We start from the raw sequence: 14,480 nt of genomic DNA, 5'->3' as shown, positions 1-14,480 counted from the left end.
CTTTGTACCTAAGCCATGTTACTATACCATTGTAATCTTAGATATCATCTGATATCATGGTTGTTGTATTGAGTGCATATTCTACTGCATTATTCCTTGTAATGATCTTCATATTGTGCTTCAGTGAACCAATGTATAACCCTAAAGTGTTATCTTAATGTACCCTTAGTAATCCTTGTTCATTATTGTGTATTTTTCTGATCTGTTTTTGTGTCAATATTTCTTGCAATGTACCTGTAAACATTTTTTTTGTCAATTTCACTGTAATTATTCTACTTAAAATTATTTGTACCTGTAAAGTAAAGCTGTAAAGTACCTGTAAAAAATTTTTGTCAATTTTACTGTGAATTATCTAAAAAATATCTGTTAGTTTAAGGACTTGCCCGAAACGCTATGCGTGCTAGTGGCTTTACAAGAATGTAAAACCGTCTTAATTTCTATGCTCTCTGTTAACCCTTAATGTACCTTATTGTAAATAAATAAATAAATAAATAAATAAATAAATAAATATATTCCTGCAGTCTGAAGGGGTTCCCAACAGGAGCATTGGTGCGGAACTGGCGAGTGTGAGTTTGGAGGATTCGAAGGAAGTACCAGAGACAATACTGATCGTGGCGGACCTGGAGAGTGGGACAGCTGGGACTCCGAAGTCCATGTAAGCTCTGAATTGGGGAAGAACGAATTGCCTCTCACCCAGAGGCGTTACAGCCAGCTTGATATAAAGTGGCAAGGCGACGAGGTGTCAAAATACCATAGTCACTGCTAAAAATATAATCACGTGCTCTAAATTTTGTGAACGTTTAAGAAAATGTACAAGGTCCAGAGTAATAGCAACTAAGATAACATTCACAGCAGCTTCAGCTATTCGGTCCCGGCTCTCAACCGTCAATCGAACGTCATCGCAAGGAACAGGGTATAGACCCTGTTCCTTGTGAACACTCGTTCCTATAGACTCGGTTCCATCTCGTCGGAACCGAGATGGAAAATTGTACCTCGAATCTTTTCCCGGTCTCGGTAAATCCAAAATGTTGTGCAGTTCAAGGTAAAACCCTGGAACTATTCAGCAACTTACAGTTAACTGTTTCAAAGATATTCCTCCAGTAATCTTTCCGACTTTCTCCATGATGGTGGAGTCTGAGTCTCCCAGGTGGACGGGAACAGCTGTAATGACACCTGCCTCTGTGGTCATCATCTCCAGGGCCATCCTGATGGTCTCCTGCACCTGTCAATACCAACACAAACATTAGTGGTGGAGGCTGAAAATTTACGACCAGACGCCCATCGAGTTTCGCTGATGGACACCTGCCTCTGTTGTCATCATCTCCAGGGCCTCCCAGATGGCCTCCTGCACCTGTCATTACCAACACAAACATTAGTGGCGATGGCTGAGTCTCCCAGGTGGACGGTGACACCCGCCTCCGTGGTCATCATCTCCAAGGCCTCCCAGATGGTCTCCTGCACCTGTCATTACCAACGCAAACATTAGTGAAGTGTACTTGAGTGTGAGTTGGCTGTTAATTGCTGGTTGAGATTGTTTGATATGTAGAGCTTTATATTTAATAATTTGTGTCTGGTTATAATGTAAGAGAAATAGAACTCACATATAAGACATTCTTGCTAGTGATATTTACAATTATTTACGACGTGGTTCAATGTTTCTACAAGAGAGCTCTCTGTGAAGAGGTATTGCACTCAGTTCAGAGAGAGAGTAATATTGACTTCAGCAACGAACCTTGACTGAGAATTGGACAGTGGTGGCATCTGGGAAAATTTCCCGGCTCCTCTGGATGCAATCTTCCACCTTCATCTTGCACTGTTTAGTTCTGTTCGTGGCAGTGATGGCCTCGTTTTCTGTTGTGGGTGTGTCGAGGCTCCCCAATGTGGCGTGCAGGTGCGTCTTCTCTTCCTGTCCTCGTGTGGTCATCTCCGCCACACTGGCGTCCTCTTGGTCCAGGAGCCTCATGGCTGACATGTTCTGCTCTACCAGACCATTGAGTCTATCCTGGAGTTGGAGGTGGTGAGTCTTCCAGTCTCCCAGCTGGCCCCGGTACTCTCCCAGCTGGCACAGTGTATCCTCACACCTTGCAATGAGTCTGTTGATGCTGATCTTCTCCTCCTGCATCAACGACCACAGCTTCCTGCTGATGCCTCCTGGGCCGCCTGGAGATGGTCCAGACGCTCTCAGCTGGATTCCTTGACTGGCATGACACTTGACACAAGCGAGCTGACCATCGTTAGCACTCTCTGAGCGGGATGTATGACCACCCGGGACCTCCCCTGACTGTGTCAGAGCCTCGTCTTGGTGGTCAGGACACTGAGGATGCCCATCTGACTCCCTATCCTGTGGAGCCCAAAGCTGTCTTAGGTCACAATCAGAACATATGTTCATATATTGTAAGTACGGCATTTTTTATTACCCATTTAAAAATGTTGATGATGTATAGGGCAGAATAACTCAAATCAAGAAAGCCAAGAATGGTTTAATACTCTAGAATTAGAAAGTTTATAAAGTTTATTCTTACCAACTTATATATATCGTTTCAATATTGGCTGGACTAACAGCTGTACAACAGTCGCAAAGAACATTTTAATTTTGACCATCAGTTGAAAACCATTTAGCTAACACCTTGAAATATGATATATATTGGAAAAAAGTGTAGTTTGCCATCAGAGCGACAAGACATAAATTGCCATAATTTAATTTCAATTAGGATGACGATAAACCAATTTGAAGAAGAACTAAAATAAACTAATCATACCACAATGTTGCGGAGTATTTCACACTTAGGTGCCTCACTGTCCTCGTGGCTGGCACCTTCTGATAACTACTCACACCCTCAGCCCTCTACATCAACAGATCCTGGGACTACCCACGGTCACAACCACGCCAAACACACAGTTCGTACAATATTCAGCAGACTTTAATAAGACTCAAAGTGCCTGCCAGTAAACCCTCTCTTTGTGACAGTACTAAATTCTCAACCTCCAGATGGAGGTCTTCGATGCCTTCACTGTCGGCCTCTCGCTCTATTCTACCCTTCAGACATGCGACCTCATCCTCTACACCTCTCTTGAATACAAGACAAACAAACTGAAATACAACCCGACAAATGGCTACTAGACTTTAACTCAGGCAATTGCAAAGTAACGAAGCCGCGAGGAGGAACAGAGACACGAAGGTGCCAAGCCAGAGAGAATCTTCTGCAGGAGAAAAGATCTGGAAGTCTTCTAAGACGCTCAGGAAAATATTGTAATTATCTTGTTGTTAGTTGCTTCCTGCAGGAGGTCGCTTCATGCCTCTATTCACCCAGCGATAAAATAAGTACCTGGGAGTTAGGCGACTGTTGTGGCCTGCATCCAGAGGAAGGTCAGTATAGGTATAGGTCAGTATAGCCCAACATGAGTACTATCCTCACCATCATAATGTGTTGGAGTCCACTGCGTCACGGAGTCCACTGCGTCACGGAGTCCACTGCGTCACGGAGTCCACAGCGTCACGGAGTCCACTGCGTCATGGAGTCCACTGCGTCACAGAGTCCACTGCAAAAAAAAAAATACAGCTGCAGAATACTATTTGTCAGTATGAGGTTGTTCCTATTGGCCCATACGAGGCAGCTGCTATTGGCCCATACGAGGCAGCTGCTATTGGTTCATACGAGGCAGCTGCTATTGGCCCATACGAGGCAGCTGCTATTGGCCCATACGAGGCAGCTGCTATTGGTTCATACGAGGCAGCTGCTATTGGCCCATACGAGGCAGCTGCTATTGGTTCATACGAGGCAGCTGCTATTAGTCCATACGAGGCCGCTGCTATTGGCCCATACGAGGCAGCTGCTATTGGCCCATACGAGGCAGCTGCTATTGGTTCATACGAGGCAGCTGCTATTGGTTCATACGAGGCAGCTGCTATTGGTTCATACGAGGCAGCTGCTATTGGTTCATACGAGGCAGCTGCTATTGGTTCATACGAGGCAGCTGCTATTGGTTCATACGAGGCAGCTGCTATTGGCCCATACGAGGCAGCTGCTATTGGTTCATACGAGGCAGCTGCTATTGGTTCATACGAGGCAGCTGCTATTGGTTCATACGAGGCAGCTGCTATTGGTTCATACGAGGCAGCTGCTATTGGTTCATACGAGGCAGCTGCTATTGGCCCATACGAGGCAGCTGCTATTGGCCCATACGAGGCAGCTGCTATTGGTTCATACAAGGCGGCTGCTATTGGTTCATACGAGGCAGCTGCTATTGGTTCATACGAGGCAGCTGCTATTGGCCCATACGAGGCAGCTGCTATTGGTTCATACGAGGCAGCTGCTATTGGCCCATACGAGGCAGCTGCTATTGGCCCATACGAGGCAGCTGCTATTGCTTCATACGAGGCAGCTGCTATTGGTTCATACGAGGCAGCTGCTATTGGCCCATACGAGGCCGCTGCTATTGGTTCATACGAGGCAGCTGCTATTGGCCCATACGAGGCAGCTGCTATTGGTTCATACGAGGCAGCTGCTATTGGCCCATACGAGGCAGCTGCTATTGGCCCATACGAGGCAGCTGCTATTGGTTCATACGAGGCAGCTGCTATTGGTTCATACGAGGCAGCTGCTATTGGCCCATACGAGGCCGCTGCTATTGGTTCATACGAGGCAGCTGCTATTGGTTCATACGAGGCAGCTGCTATTGGCCCATACGAGGCAGCTGCTATTGGCCCATACGAGGCAGCTGCTATTGGTTCATACGAGGCAGCTGCTATTGGCCCATACGAGGCAGCTGCTATTGGTTCATACGAGGCAGCTGCTATTGGTTCATACGAGGCAGCTGCTATTGGTTCATACGAGGCAGCTGCTATTGGTTCATACGAGGCAGCTGCTATTGGCCCATACGAGGCCGCTGCTATTGGTTCATACGAGGCAGCTGCTATTGGTTCATACGAGGCAGCTGCTATTGGCCCATACGAGGCAGCTGCTATTGGCCCATACGAGGCAGCTGCTATTGGCCCATACGAGGCAGCTGCTATTGGTTCATACGAGGCAGCTGCTATTGGTTCATACGAGGCAGCTGCTATTGGCCCATACGAGGCCGCTGCTATTGGTTCATACGAGGCAGCTGCTATTGGTTCATACGAGGCAGCTGCTATTGGTTCATTCGAGGCAGCTGCTATTAGTCCATACGAGGCCGCTGCTATTGGTTAATACGAGGCAGCTGCTATTGGTTCATACGAGGCAGCTGCTATTAGTCCATACGAGGCCGCTGCTATTGGTTCATACGAGGCAGCTGCTATTGGTTCATACGAGGCAGCTGGTATTAGTCCATACGAGGCCGCTGCTATTGGTTCATACGAGGCCGCTGCTATTGGTTCATACGAGGCAGCTGCTATTGGTTCATACGAGGCAGCTGCTATTAGTCCATACGAGGCCGCTGCTATTGGTTCATACGAGGCAGCTGCTATTGGTTCATACGAGGCAGCTGCTATTAGTCCATTCGAGGCCGCTGCTATTGGTTCATACGAGGCCGCTGCTATTGGTTCATACGAGGCCGCTGCTATTGGTTCATACGAGGCAGCTGTTGTTGTTGTTGTTTAAGATTCGCTACTCAGAACAATAAGTTCCAGTAGCACGGGCTATGGTGAGCCCGTAAGTGGAGGCTCTTTGGAACCATTATCTGTATCAGTGGCTGATACTAGAGATGTGGCGATGGATGGGGGTCTTCATGATGGTTTTCAGCCTGGAGGGCTGGCTATACCAGTTATGGAGCTGGTGGGGTTAGTGTCGACCTCTAGGTTTTCCGTTTTTTCTTTGGCTGCGACTTTGGCTGAGCAGTGCTGTCGTTGGAGTTTGGTGACGTAGCCTCCATGAGGAAGTCTTGAACCGTGTAGGTGTCGTATTTGTGATGCGACGGTGGAGCTCCTACAATGATTTCCTCGTCTGAGGAGTCCGTAACCTCCGTAGTGGGCGTTTTTGTCTTTCGCCTCGCAGCCTTAGGTAGGTTTAGGTGTCGTTGATTGGTGGTTGTAGCTATTTCAGGAGCGCTGGTGGTGCTGTTATCGTTTGTAGACAGCACATCTGCTAGCGCGGCTGCTGAGATAGTGATGGTAGGAGTGTTGGGAGCTGGAGAAGGAATTACCTCTGTTTGTGTCGCCCGGGTCATGGGCGGTTCTGGAGTCGGTGTTGAAGTTGACCACTTGGTCGTCCTGGTGGTAGTCTCCGGAGTGGTAGAGGAGGCAGTGAGATTTACGCTAGTGGCTATGATGGGGGCCAGGCCATTGTCTATGTATAATGCGTTTAGTTCACTGACAAAGCGCTGGTTGTCTGGTCCTGCAAGCCTTTCCGCTAGTTTAAGAAGACCAGGGATAGTGCCTGCACGTGATGCAGGGGGCTGTGAAGGAGCCTGTGGGACCTTGGGGACCTTGGGTCCCCAATGAGAAGGCTGTGTCGCCTGCTGGGAGGAGCCACCTGTTGGTAAGACCGGAAAGTCTTCTGGTCGACTAGTGAGAGCTAATGTGGTGGGTTGAACGCTTGGGGCTCTGGTCGAGGAGGTAGACGAGTTGTTTCTTTTGGCTTCAACCTGGGCCTTGATGATTTCCTGTCTGCGGGGGCAGCAGTAGGAAATTGCGGGGTGATTGCCATCACAGAGCAAGCAGTAATGGACTGTTGCCTTGCATATGAAGTAGTGATGGTCCAGTGCGCACAGGCTGCACCTCTGGACAGGGTGCTGACACTTGTTGGTCGGGTGGGAGAGCTCGTAGCACTTAAAGCACTGCTGGATCTCATGGTATCGTTCCTTCTTTATTTGGTGGGGTGGTATTTTTAGGCCGAGGCAGTAGAATCCTTGTGTGGCAGCCTGGGTGGCCGCAGCTATGGTGGTGAACGTAATCTTCATTGATGTTTTGTCGGTGTTGCAGAACTCTAGGTTGAATACCGACAGGTTTGGATTTTCGTCCTCGATATTGTTTATGATATGATGTTGAGGTCGCTCAGCGATCCACCGGCTGGTCCTGCTGGTAAAAACAGTTCTTCCGGCCAGGAACTGACGTGGGAAGTGAGGATGTAGGTTGTGCTCTTTGCGAAGAAAGGCATCGTTAGTGAGGAGTTTTTCTAGCTCCTCTTCACATTAAAAGTAGAGCACGATATCTTCACCTTCCTGACTAATGTCAGCGGGTTTGAGGCCAGTTACGTCCTTCAGGACCTTTAAAGTATTGCTTCTTCCGATAGCATGACCGTCGAGTGGAGTAGCTCTGACCTTAAGACGTTTGGGTCGCATTGTGGCCACACTGCGCCTTGTGATGTGTTGGAGGGAGATGTCTCTCCCGTCCTGTGCGAGGCAGCTGCTATTAGTCCATACGAGGCCGCTGCTATTGGCCCATACGAGGCCGCTGCTATTGGCCCATACGAGGCAGCTGCTATTGGTTCATACGAGGCAGCTGCTATTGGTTCATACGAGGCAGCTGCTATTGGTTCATACGAGGCAGCTGCTATTGGCCCATACGAGGCAGCTGCTATTGGTTCATACGAGGCAGCTGCTATTGGCCCATACGAGGCAGCTGCTATTGGTTCATACGAGGCCGCTGCTATTGGTTCATACGAGGCAGCTGCTATTGGTTCATACGAGGCCGCTGCTATTGGTTCATACGAGGCAGCTGCTATTAGTCCATACGAGGCCGCTGCTATTGGCCCATACGAGGCAGCTGCTATTGGTTCATACGAGACCGCTGCTATTGGTTCATACGAGACAGCTGCTATTAGTCCATACGAGGCCGCTGCTATTGGTTCATACGAGACAGCTGCTATTGGCCCGTACGAGGCAGCTGCTATTGGCCCATACGAGGCAGCTGCTATTAGTCCATACGAGGCCGCTGCTATTGGCCCATACGAGGCAGCTGCTATTGGCCCATACGAGGCCGCTGCTATTGGTTCATACGAGGCAGCTGCTATTGGTTCATACGAGGCAGCTGCTATTGGTTCATACGAGGCAGCTGCTATTAGTCCATTATCAGTCAGGTGCTGTCACAGTGAGAGGTTGTGTAAGCTGGAGCTCTGGAGTAACATTATTATTGCAATAATGGAAGGATTAGTTTAAAAAGATAGAGTCTCATGGTATTGGGGGTCCTATATTAGTTGGAGCTCTGAGAGCAGAGATGGATTCCCTGCGGGAGGAGGTGCGACGGCTGGGACTTCGGGAGGAAACGAAGGAGGAGGCCAGTGTTGACGGGACCTCATTAAGAAGGACTGACGGGACCAGTATTAAGAAGTCCTCGTCTTGGCAAGTTGTGAAAGACAGGGGTCTTAAGAAGACCTTGGCAAAACCGACAACTAATAGCCGACAACTAATAGCCTCATGTTTAACAAATTTGTTATCTTTTTATTCTAGCATTGTTGAGGCAGTTGATAGTGGTAAGGATTGCGATGTTGTATACCTTGACTTTAGCAAAGCTTTTGATACAGTGCCACATGAAAGACTGATTAAAAAAATAGAGTCTCATGGTATTGGGGGTGCTATATTAAGCTGGATTAGGGCATGGCTATACCAAAGGAAACAGAGAGTTAGTATAAATGGAATCAAGTCAGAGTGGGAAAATGTTGTAAGTGGAGTGCCTCAAGGCTCTGTCCTGGGACCTCTGTTGTTTATAATATATATAAATGATTTAGATTCAGGTTTGAGTAGCAACATTTGCAAATTTGCCGATGATACGAAAATCGGTAGGGAAATTAATTCGGAGGAGGACTCACTATCACTTCAAGTTGATCTAGATAGGGTTTTGAAATGGTCAAAGGATTGGCAGATGCAGTTTAATGCTGATAAATGTAAAGTTCTGAGGTTAGGTAATGATGATAGAGTTACAAGATACGAGCTAGATGGTGTTGTGATTGCGAAGTCGGATTGCGAAAGGGATCTGGGAGTTATGATTAGTAAGAATTTAAAACAAAAGGATCAATGCATAAATGTTCGTAATAAGGCAAATCGGACACTTGGATTTATTAATCGCAGCGTTAGTAACAAGACACCTGGTGTGGTTCTCAAGCTATATCTTGCTCTAGTTAGGCCCCATTTAGATTATGCAGTTCAGTTTTGGTCGCCATATTATAGAATGGATATAAATTCACTTGAACGTGTCCAGCGTAGGATGACTAAGTTAATTCCCCAAATTAGAAATCTTTCATATGAAGAAAGATTAACAAAGCTTAAGTTGCATTCACTGGAAAGGCGAAGAGTTAGGGGTGACATGATAGAGGTTTACAAGTGGATGAATGGACATAACCGGGGGGATATTAATAGGGTATTAAAAGTATCAACACAGGACAGAACACGAAACAATGGATATAAATTGGATAAGTTTAGATTTAGGAAAGACTTGGGTAAATACTGGTTCAGTAACAGGGTTGTTGATTTGTGGAACCAATTGCCGCGTAACATTGTGGAGGTGGGGTCCCTCGATTGTTTCAAGCACGGGTTGGACAAGTATATGAGTGGGATTGGGTGGTTATAGAATAGGAGCTGCCTCGTATGGGCCAATAGGCCTTCTGCAGTTACCTTTGTTCTTATGTTATGTTCTTATGTACACCTAAGAACTTTTAATGCATTTGAAGTATTAGAGGACGAGTGCTGTGTTGAACCTGTTGTTCAACGAGGTGGCAAAGACAAAGTAACGAGGAGCATTAAAGCGCAGGTCCCTCAAACTGCTCGAAAGGAAAAGGGAGAATCGAAGCGAATTTTGGTTGTGGGAGATTCCCAGGTGAGGTATTTAGACAGAACGTTTTGTGCCAGAGATAGGGGGAACAGATTAAGGGTTTGCTACCCGGGAGCTGGAATTGGTGATATTGTTGGAAACATGAATGATATTATGACAGGGAATGGGAACAAACCCATTATTTGTATTAGTGCAGGGGGTAATGATGTTGGACGAGTTAGGAGTGAGGAACTAATACAGAGATTCAGGACAGCCATTGAATTAGTTAGGAGCAAGGGAGGAATCCCGATCATTCTGTGGCATTCTTCCAAGAAAGGGAGTGGGAAATGAATGGATGTCAAGGGCACTTGGTGTCAATTGCCGGCTGGAAAGATATTGCAAATCAAATGCAATATCTTTCATAGACAACTGGGAACACTTCTATGGAAGAAATGAAATGTATGCTCGTGATGGGGTGCATCTATCGAGAGCTGGGGTTGTTGCTGTTGCGAACTCGTTGGAAGAAGTGGTTACAGGTGTTTGTTTGGATTTAAACTGTTAGTAGATAGAGGTATGGGAATTGATTTGGAGGAAGGAGATAATAAAAGTATGTGTTTGTGGGAGAAAGGAATTGGCAAAATGATCAGGGAAAGAGAAGGGCCTCAAAATAACAATTCACTTAGGGTATATTACACTAACAGTAGAAGTCTAAGAAATAAAATTAACGAATTAAATGCTCTTGTCTGCACTGAAAAAATAGATATTATTGCACTTACCGAAACGTGGATGAATGTAGAAAATAGAGAACTATTAGCTGAATATCAAATAAATGGATTTAAACTATTTCACACAGATAGATATATTAGACGAGGAGGGGGAGTAGCCATATATGTTAGGGACAATTTGAAATGTAGTCTCAAAGAGGGAATCAAAACTGCTCAAAACACTCAGAAACTATTTGGATAGAATTATACGAAAAAGCAAATAATATTATAATAGGAGTTATATATAGGCCACCAAATTTAGACAGAATGGAAGCAAAGCATCTATGGGATGAAATATCTAGGGCATCTAGATCTAACAGTATTTACGTCATGGGTGACTTTAATTTTAGTGGAATAAACTGGTTGAACAAAACAGGGAATAGTGAAGCAGAAGATTTTCTAGAATTAATTGACGATTACTTTTTTACGCAACACATTAAGGAACCAACGCGGGAAAATAATATTTTAGATTTAGTGTTAACCAACAGGGAAACACAAATTAATGACATCGAAATAGAGAGTGAGCTAGGGAACAGTGATCACAAAGAAATCAGATTTAGCATAGAATGGAATAGACCTATAGGAGAAAATTCTGTTAAAGTGCCAGATTTTCGAAAAGCTGATTTTAATAGCCTAAGAAATTCTTTGGGTCAAATTGATTGGAAAGTCTTGGGTATGGGGTGGGGGCCAGTCTTGGAGCGAGACATGAACCCAGCGATAGGTGACGTAAATGGGGATTTCGATGTGGATTCAATATATAACTTATTTAAGAATATTCTAAACAAAGCACAGGAACGTAGTATACCATACAAATTGAATAGATCGTATACTAATGACCCAAAGTGGATAACAAAGAATTTGAAGAACCTTATAGGTAAAAAGAAAGCTTGGTACAAAAGGATTAAAAATGGGGAGGTCACTTTAGAACAGGAATTCGTACAACTGGTTAGAAATGTTAAAAAAGAGATAAGGAAAGCAAAAAGAAACTATGAAGTTCGCATAGCAGGGCAAGCAAAGACAAATCCTAAAGGTTTTTTTTCAGTTATATCGTACTAAGACTTGGGAAAGGATAGGTCCATTAAAAACTGAGACAGGTCAAATAACAGATAGTGATGAAGAGATGAGTAGTATTTTTAATAAATATTTTGTATCTGTATTTACTAAAGAGGAACTTAACAATATGCCTTCAGCCGAACAAGTCTATGTGGGTGGGGACGAGGACAGGTTGACGAGTTTAACAGTTACCAGGGAGGATGTTCTTAAACAAATAGTAAAACTCAAACCAAACAAATCCCCAGGGCGGGATGAAGTGTTTGCCAGGGTGCTTACAGAATGCAAAGAGGAGCTTTGTGACCCACTGCCAACCATATTTAATAAATCAATAGAGTCAGGCAGAGTGCCAGAGTTTTGGAAAGTTGCGAATGTGGTACCAGTTTTTAAGAAAGGAGATAGATCACTTGCGTCTAACTATCGACCAATTAGCCTAACGTCTATTGTGGGAAAGTTACTCGAATCTATAATAGCAAATAAAATTCGTCTTCATCTTGAAAAACATAAATTAATAATTGAGTCGCAACATGGTTTTATAAATGGCCGTTCATGTTTAACAAATTTGTTATCTTTTTATTCTAGCATGGTTGAGGCAGTTGATAGTGGTAAGGATTGTGATGTTGTGTACCTTGACTTTAGCAAAGCTTTTGATACAGTGCCACATGAAAGACTGATTAAAAAGATAGAGGCTCATGGTATTGGGGGTGCTATATTAAACTGGATTAGGGCATGGCTATACCAAAGGAAACAGAGAGTTAGTATAAATGGAGTCAAGTCAGAGTGGGAAAATGTTGTAAGTGGAGTGCCTCAAGGCTCTGTCCTGGGACCTCTGTTGTTTATAATATATATAAATGATTTAGATTCAGGTTTGAGTAGCAACATTTGCAAATTTGCCGATGATACGAAAATCGGTAGGGAAATTAATTCGGAGGAGGACTCACTATCACTTCAAGTTGATCTAGATAGGGTTTTGAAATGGTCGAAGGATTGGCAGATGCAGTTTAATGCTGATAAATGTAAAGTTCTGAGGTTAGGTAATGATGATAGGGTTACAAGATACGAGCTAGATGGTGTTGAGATTGCGAAGTCGAATTGCGAAAGGGATCTGGGAGTTATGATTAGTAAGAATTTAAAACAATAGGATCAATGCATAAATGTTCGTAATAAATCAAATCGGACACTTGGATTTATTAATCGCAGCGTTAGTAACAAGACACCTGGTGTGGTTCTCAAGCTATATCTTGCTCTAGTTAGGCCCCATTTAGATTATGCAGTTCAGTTTTGGTCGCCATATTATAGAATGGATATAAATTCACTTGAACGTGTCCAGCGTAGGATGACTAAGTTAATTCCCCAAATTAGAAATCTTTCGTATGAAGAAAGATTAACAAAGCTTAAGTTGCATTCACTGGAAAGGCGAAGAGTTAGGGGTGACATGATAGAGGTTTACAAGTGGGTGAATGGACATAACAAAGGGGATATTAATAGGTTATTAAAAGTATCAACACAAGACAGAACACGAAACAATGGGTATAAATTGGATAAGTTTAGATTTAGGAAAGACTTGGGTAAATACTGGTTCAGTAACAGTGTTGTTGATTTGTGGAACCAATTACCGCGTAACATTGTGGAGGTGGGGTCCCTCGATTGTTTCAAGCGCGGGTTGGACAAGTATATGAGTGGGATTGGGTGGTTATAAATAGGAGCTGCCTCGTATGGGCCAACAGGCCTTCTGCAGTTGCCTTTGTTCTTATGTTCTTATGTTTACTCCACTAAAATTAAAGTCACCCATGACATAAATACTGTTAGATCTAGATGCCCTAGATATTTCATCCCATAGATGCTTTGCTTCCATTCTGTCTAAATTTGGTGGCCTATATATAACTCCTATTATAATATTATTTGCTTTTTCGTTTAATTCTATCCAAATAGTTTCTGTGTGTGGCTCAGTTTTGATTCCCTCTTTGAGACTACATTTCAAATTGTCCCTAACATATATAGCTACTCCCCCTCCTCGTCTAATATATCTATCTGTGTGAAATAGTTTAAATCCATTTATCTGATATTCAGCTAATTGTTCTCTATTTTCTAGGTTCATCCACGTTTCGGTAAGTGCAATAATATCTATTTTTTCTGTGCAGACAAGATTGTTAATTCATTAATTTTATTTCTTAGACTTCTACTGTTAGTGTAATATATCCTAAGTGAATTGTTATTTTGAGGCCCTTTTCTTTCCCTGATCATTTTGCCAATTCTTTTCTCCCACGAACACATACTTTTATTACCTCCTTCCTCCAAATCAATTCCCATACCACTATCTACTAACAGTTTAAACCCAAACAAACACCTCTAACCACTGGTTCCAACGAGTTCGCAACAGCAACAACCCCAGCCCTCGATAGATGCACCCCATCACGAGCATACATTTCATTTCTTCCATAGAAGCGTTCCCAGTTGTCTATGAAAGATATTGCATTTGATTTGCAATATCTTTCCAGCCGGCAATTGACATCAAGTGCCCTCGACATCCATTCATTTCCCACTCCCTTTCTTGGAAGAATGCCAGATATGATCGGGATTCCTCCCTTGCTCCTAACTAATTCAATGGCTATCCTAAATCTCTGTATTAGTTCCTCACTCCTAACTCGCCCAACATCATTACCCCCTGCACTAATACAAATAATGGGTTTGTTCCCATTTCCCGTCATAATATCATTCATGTTTTCAACAATATCAGCAATTCCAGCTCCCGGATAGCAAACCCTTAATCTGTTCCCCCTATCTCTGGCACAAAACGTTCTGTCTAAATACCTCACCTGGGAATCTCCCACAACCAAAATTCGCTTCGGTACCGCCCTAACTTTCTAAGCAGCCTGAGGGGCCTGCGCTCCGCCGTTCCTCGCTGATTTCCTCGCTGCAGGCGCACTACAGCACTCGTCCTCCAACACAGCAAATGAATTTGCCGTCCTTAGGGCGTCTGTAGGCGGCCTTGTCAAGGTCTTCTT

At 44.4% G+C, this 14,480-nt stretch overlaps 1 protein-coding gene across 1 annotated transcript in view; it reads right to left on the bottom strand.

Moving 5' to 3' along the window:
• The window catches only part of LOC123752072 (uncharacterized), a 106,222-nt gene that overhangs the window by 13,146 nt on the left and 78,596 nt on the right, over positions 1 to 14,480 (bottom strand). Inside the window, exons 2-4 of the mRNA XM_069302307.1 lie at positions 3,417 to 3,540; positions 1,733 to 2,341; positions 1,073 to 1,222 (exon numbers count right to left, since the gene is read on the bottom strand). Coding sequence (XP_069158408.1) covers positions 1,073 to 1,222; positions 1,733 to 2,341; positions 3,417 to 3,422 — 765 coding nt within the window. The 5' untranslated portion in view covers positions 3,423 to 3,540. The remainder of the gene's footprint in view (positions 1 to 1,072; positions 1,223 to 1,732; positions 2,342 to 3,416; positions 3,541 to 14,480) is intronic.

This window comes from Procambarus clarkii, chromosome 5 (genome assembly GCF_040958095.1).
Source record: "Procambarus clarkii isolate CNS0578487 chromosome 5, FALCON_Pclarkii_2.0, whole genome shotgun sequence".
Lineage (NCBI taxonomy): Eukaryota > Metazoa > Arthropoda > Malacostraca > Decapoda > Cambaridae > Procambarus > Procambarus clarkii.
Note: the sequence above shows the minus strand (reverse complement) of the source record. Positions and strands in the feature narration are given on the sequence as shown.